Raw genomic sequence first — 5,707 nt, 5'->3', positions numbered from 1 at the left:
AAGGCTCCGGTTCCCAGTCAGCTCGTTGTCGCTCGGCGTAGTGGTCGGCACTTATGTTTTCTGAGAATTAGGGTCGTCCGGGGTAGGTGGTTCGACGGGGGCACGAGAGAAAAGGTCGGCGTCAGGGTGTTTTCTTCCACGCTTGTAAACGTCGGCAACGACAAATTGCTGAAGTCTCAGACTCCACCGCACGAGGCGACCCGGAGGGTTCAAGTTAGCTAGAAAAACACAAGGCGTGGTAGTCATTCACCACATTTAAGGGCCTGCCGTAAAAGAAATGCCACGCGCGTCTCTTACTTACACTTATGTTTCATTCGGTTCTCGACGACAAAGCCTGCCCTAAATGCTCAGTGCAAACTGCGCCTATTTGTTCTTCAAGGTTTACAACTCGCTCTATAGATTTCGTGCCGACCGGTTGTGCCCCCGCGATCACCGACGACAGCGCAGCTCTGACCGACTAGCTCGCCCTACACCATCTCCTGCCGGCAAAAAGAGCTCTCGCTGTGTGGTGCCCCATCCTCGGACTCCTCCGACCGTGCTCATCTTTACTACCTCTTTTTTACTTCCGTCTTTTTCTGTCGTTCGCTGTCCCTGTGCCTCGCTCTCTTCCTCCTCTCTCCATCTATTTAAATTTTAATCCTATTCTTTTAATCCCTCCTTACTCCCATTCCTCGTGAGCTACTGCTCAGGTGTCGCACTCCGATGCAGACATTTACGGGGCTCACTTTTTTCTTCTTTTCTTTTTAACAATCACATAAGAAGGTTCACGAATAAAGTACACCGATTCGTTAAGATTGCGCACACTAATCGGATATTGCAGATTATTCTGGAACCCAACCAGCCACTCCACCAGTGGCGCAATTATGTAAAAGTTCCAAATCCGGACAAAGGTGGTCTCTTCCATTGAGTCGCACGCGATTGGCCCATACAAGCTGTGACGAATGCTGTGACGTTATGAGTGACGTGGACTGGGGTGTCACGTCACTTTTTTTTTTCGGTTTTCGGAGAAAGGCGAAGGAACGGTCGGAGAGACTGTCCGAAAGCAACCAGATGGATTGAAATGGCTGGAAGGTGGCCTGGATTGGATTGAAATGGAAAAATTGCGCGACTTTTCGGCACCGGGGCACTTAGACAACATGGCGTTTCCCACTGACACGGTACTTCGCCTTGCCTGTGCGATAGCTTTAACCGAGCAGAGGCGACGACGCGAGGTAAAAGATGCATTTGAAGAGTTCAGCGAAGAAGAGTTCCGGCAATGTTTTCGTCTGTCCAAACGAACAGTGCGTAGCTTGTGTGACGAACTTGACCCTATCATCGGATGCCAGCGAGCCAGTGGCCTTTCCACAGAGAGAAAGGTGTTGTGCGCGTTGCGATTTTTCGCCACCGGTAGCTTCCAGAAGAGCATTGGTCGCGAGGAACACATCGGCATGTCTCAGCCGGCGGTGAGCAACACCATCCACGAGGTGACGGAGGCGATCATTACCGTGGCTGCTAGAAAAATGGTGGCGGACTTCCTACTGACAACAGCTGCTAAGGATGAGGCAAAGGAGGAGTTTGTGCTACGCGGTTGCATCCCAGGGGTGCTGGCGTGTGCCGATGGCACGTTGGTCACCATTCGCAAGCCAGAGGGATTCAGACAGACGACACGGTGAGCTTCATGTCCAGAAGGGGCTATTATGTCCTGAACGTCATGATCGTAGGTACTGTTAGGATCGTTTATTACTCGCCCTTCGGAGCAATTGTTCAGTTGTGACGCCAAAGCTGGAAAAAGTAATAATGCAACGAATGAAAAAGAACCTGCAGGGAATTGGGTGCGAGCTAGATGGTGGCTCGCAAGACCTCGGTAATAATAAGTGACAAGTGTTTTGTGCGTGAGCCAGTTGCCGTTTTTGCACTGGCATGCATACGCACTTGAATTGTGCATTTTAGAGGTAATCGGTAATATGGGCAGCAGACGTAGCAGAAGTATATACACGACAGGGAAGTATTTCCAACACGAGAGTGCTTACAATCACAATCGCACGAGCTGGCTTTGGTATTTACGAGTGTTCTTTCCCAAGAGCAACGCGTAGCTTTTCACTTATCGATCATTCAGTGGAAGTCGTAGCCATGTGTACAGCAGAGGTGGGGTCGTTGCCCCCACCCTCCCCCCTCCTCAGTGTGCTACACCCTGTGTTTCCTTCTAAGTGAAGCTGCTTGTACCAATGACTGTACTAGTACACATTGTTTCCTGCATATGCGTAGAAAAAAGGGATTTATTCTGAGTATAAATGCAGTACTATTTTATATCGCTCCTCATCGCAGATGAGCAAAGCATGGCTGCGCATAATTGTCATAGACCCATGATTCCCAGATTCGTGCCACGACTCCTGGGTGTGGGAACACAACCCACTGCGTGCACGCCTAGCTGCACATCTGCGGCCTGGCGAATATCTGCTTGGTAAGTATTAATGTGTACTATCTGGGCAGAGCACTCAGCTTTTATGCTTGCATTGCAGGAGACGCAGGCTATCCCCTCAAGCCAAGGCTCCTAATTCCAGTCCTTGGCAGTCAACCGTGCAACACTTCCGAAGGCCAATACAACAAGGAGCACGCATCCATGCACAATGTTGTGTAAAGGTGTATCGCCGTGTTGAAAAGCAAGTTCCCCTGCTTGCAGCACTTTCGAACGATGCTCTACAACCCCGATCAGGCAGCGCAAATCATCTATGCTTGCTTTGCTCTCCACAACATTGCGTTGCATGCAGGCGACTGGACCTTGGACGAGTATGTCGTGGACATGCCACCAGCTGAGGATGACGATGGAGAGCCAAGGGGGAGCCATATGCTCACACCACGCAACGTGCTGCTCAGAGACGGCAGCAGCGCTGTCTTGGACCTTTTTTGAAGTACACAGGAACGGTGAGTTCTCATGTTTTTATATCCCACACATAATTTATTTACACTGATTCTAGTGCATCTAGACATGAAAGGGCTGTGTTTGCCACATTTGAATACACAAAGTACTTACTTGTGCTTCAATATGAAGCAAGGTGGCAATGTCAAATTGCTGCATTTTCTTTAAATGGCACATGAAATATGCAACAGAAACACCCTTTTCCATATTAGCGATCACAGTCACAACAGACTAGATTGGAGCAAGCATATATGAGCGGCACTCTGTGCTGAATGTTGCTATCACAAAATTGGGCGAACAATGCAGCAACGTCTCAAAATTCTTTTCACCAGAACGCATAAAAATCGAGATTCCATTAGTAACATGTTGTATGAACACATGATACATAAGTCCATATCTTCTTATAGTGACTGACTACAAGCATTCAATTGTGCACGCCAGGCTTGACGAGCAATTGTGCTCGTCAAGTTGTGCTGTTTTTTTGGTCATTGTCCTAAACATTGTGTGAATGTTAAAATAACATTTAATTTGAATTCACGACTGCAGTCATGCTGCAACGCAAAAAAATAAGCAAATCAAGGCGGCAAACAACAGGCGAGTTGTTTTGATAACATACAGCATGAATAATTCGCTCAGCCATCTCGCGGCTCCCAAACCATACCACGTTCGAAATTTATTCCCGCAAAGAGTCGTTTACAATGAAAACTAGATGAAATCAATCGCTGGCATGTTGCTGTGATGACCATTTTCCTTTGTGAAACTGTGCGAGATGACCACTTACTAGCTTAGCACTCCCAAACAAGATTCAGAATGTAGTTGTTGCGTCTTAGCCTCATTGTGCTGAAATGAAAATATCACAGTGAACTGCAAAACAGTGTGATGCAAAAAGATATCACATTACTACACTTTGTGGTAATGCTGAATAAAAATCACAGTGAGCTAGAAAACACAGTGGGACAATACAAATATCACAGAAATATTAACAGAAAATGTCAACTATACACTCGTGGTCTCCGTGTGAATGACTAGACACCTTTGAAATGTGGGTAAAAAACACTGCCACTAGAACAGCTCGAACATACATTGAGAAATGCATATATCGAACATAAAAAATGCTGCACTCCTTGTACAAAGTAAATGCTAACCTAAATCTAGTAATATGTACTAAATGCAAACAAAAAACGAATAAAATGGAACATGAACAGCAACACGTAAACATATCAAAAACACTAAACCAATTATGAATAATAAAAAGTCGAAAACATGGCGAAAAACAAACTAAACTATGTATATGTCTCCCGAAGCATATAAAATTGAACATGAACAGCAGCCCCTAAACACATTGAAACCGACAAATCATTAATGAATGATGACAAGAAAAAACATTGAACACATGACGAAAAATTAAACTAAACTACGTATCCCTTTCTCGCAGAAAGCCCTCAGCCATGGCCAGTGCCCTCCTGCACCGCTGCCACACGCCGTGCTGCAGAAGCGATTCGGGTGGTTGATTTTTCATCTCCCACAGCACCTGCGATAAATCGTCATGGTGTAAATGTTTAAGTGAGCTGCCGGTAAACCCTTAACCATCTCGTGGCTGGAAGCTGCTCCTGCTGCCAAGAATTGCAACGGGCACAACAATTTCCCTTCAGTTGAAGATCAACTGGCCTGATGGCATCCTTTGAAAGTGGGAAGCTTTGTGTACAAGCTATGCCCTCCTCGTGCGGACCTACAAACATTTGTTGAAACTGCTCTTTATTAATGTCCTCAAATGCATCTCTCACCATGAAAGAGCCCCAGGGCTAACCAACCTTTTGCCCGGCAGTTTATCATTGCAAATACCCGATACCATGCCTTCAATACAATGCATGGTTCTTGTTTACAGCCCAAGTTGGTTTCAGTCATCATAATAGAACATGGAGAATGCTTATGCCCCTTATGTAAAATGTAAACAAAGGGTCTACTCACCTTGAGCACCTTGTCGCCCTGCTCAAGGTTCCAGTCCTGCACTCAATAAAGCACTAAGTTCTGAGATGCTTGCGTGTTACTGTGTCACTGCCATCTACAGCCGCTTCAGTGGCCTCCACATCCATTTCCACTGCAGCAGTGGGAACATTCGCCTGCTGGAAAGTGTAGTAAGTATGATCTTTCAGAAAGTGGGTATTCCTTACTCTGGCTATTTTGCAACCTTAAGTACTAAACATCTGCGGAAATGTTCTGCAGCTATTCAGTGGTCATTGATGTCATGTATTACCATTTTAGTGCATGCACTTGCCTGCAGTCATTGCGTGTTTTATGATAAATTAATACCCCTTGTACTGCAAGGGCTGCAAACTGAGATTTTAGTTAAACCTACCCACTTTTGATTACTTTCTCGTGCGCTTTATTCCCGTTTAACAAGGTTCCGCTAAAGGCACCCCTTCAGATATCATGGTATCTCTGTCATGGTACCGCTCAGGAACCCGTGATACTGCGGCGGCAGAGTGCTTACCTGTTGATAGGTGAGACCAAAAACGCCACTGAAGCGTGTCATCCCGGTCAACTGTAGAACCCGGCCGCGGAAGCCAGGCAGCCAACCCCCTCCAGTGCCCCTGAAAATATACACTAATGTCACAGAACAAATTGCCCGTGCCATTCGACGGTCACTCACGTTTGTGCGTCTCCGATGGCGGCGGTGTCACGGCGGGCCTCGTGCACCGGCCTGCGCCACCAAGCCTGCCATTCCTGCGCAGGCACTTCATGGTTCAGCGCGTCGCTGAGCTCTTGCCACAGCCGCCACCGGTCGGTGATGGTGACGCCGTGCCGCAGCTC

The 5,707-nt window shown here is 47.0% G+C and overlaps 1 protein-coding gene across 3 annotated transcripts; it reads left to right on the top strand.

Moving 5' to 3' along the window:
• Positions 1 to 1,059: 1,059 nt before the first annotated feature.
• Positions 1,060 to 4,928, top strand: LOC142814755 (uncharacterized). Of its 3 annotated transcripts, XM_075894101.1 has the most exons (5): positions 1,060 to 1,648; positions 2,354 to 2,440; positions 2,499 to 2,639; positions 2,748 to 2,901; positions 4,332 to 4,928. In XM_075894101.1, exons 1-4 carry the CDS (start codon positions 1,092 to 1,094, stop codon positions 2,791 to 2,793), a joined length of 831 nt encoding a protein of 276 aa, XP_075750216.1. In that variant the 5' UTR covers positions 1,060 to 1,091; the 3' UTR covers positions 2,794 to 2,901; positions 4,332 to 4,928. The 3 variants fall into 3 exon arrangements, with proteins under 3 accessions (XP_075750216.1, XP_075750209.1, XP_075750140.1); XM_075894094.1 differs by having other exon boundaries at positions 2,499 to 2,901; positions 4,336 to 4,928; XM_075894025.1 differs by having other exon boundaries at positions 1,061 to 1,648; positions 2,499 to 2,901.
• The last annotated feature ends 779 nt before the right edge of the window (positions 4,929 to 5,707 follow it).

The sequence above is a fragment of the Rhipicephalus microplus genome, chromosome 1, assembly GCF_043290135.1.
Source record: "Rhipicephalus microplus isolate Deutch F79 chromosome 1, USDA_Rmic, whole genome shotgun sequence".
Taxonomy (NCBI): Eukaryota; Metazoa; Arthropoda; class Arachnida; order Ixodida; family Ixodidae; genus Rhipicephalus; species Rhipicephalus microplus.
This window is presented reverse-complemented; position numbering and strand designations above follow the sequence as displayed.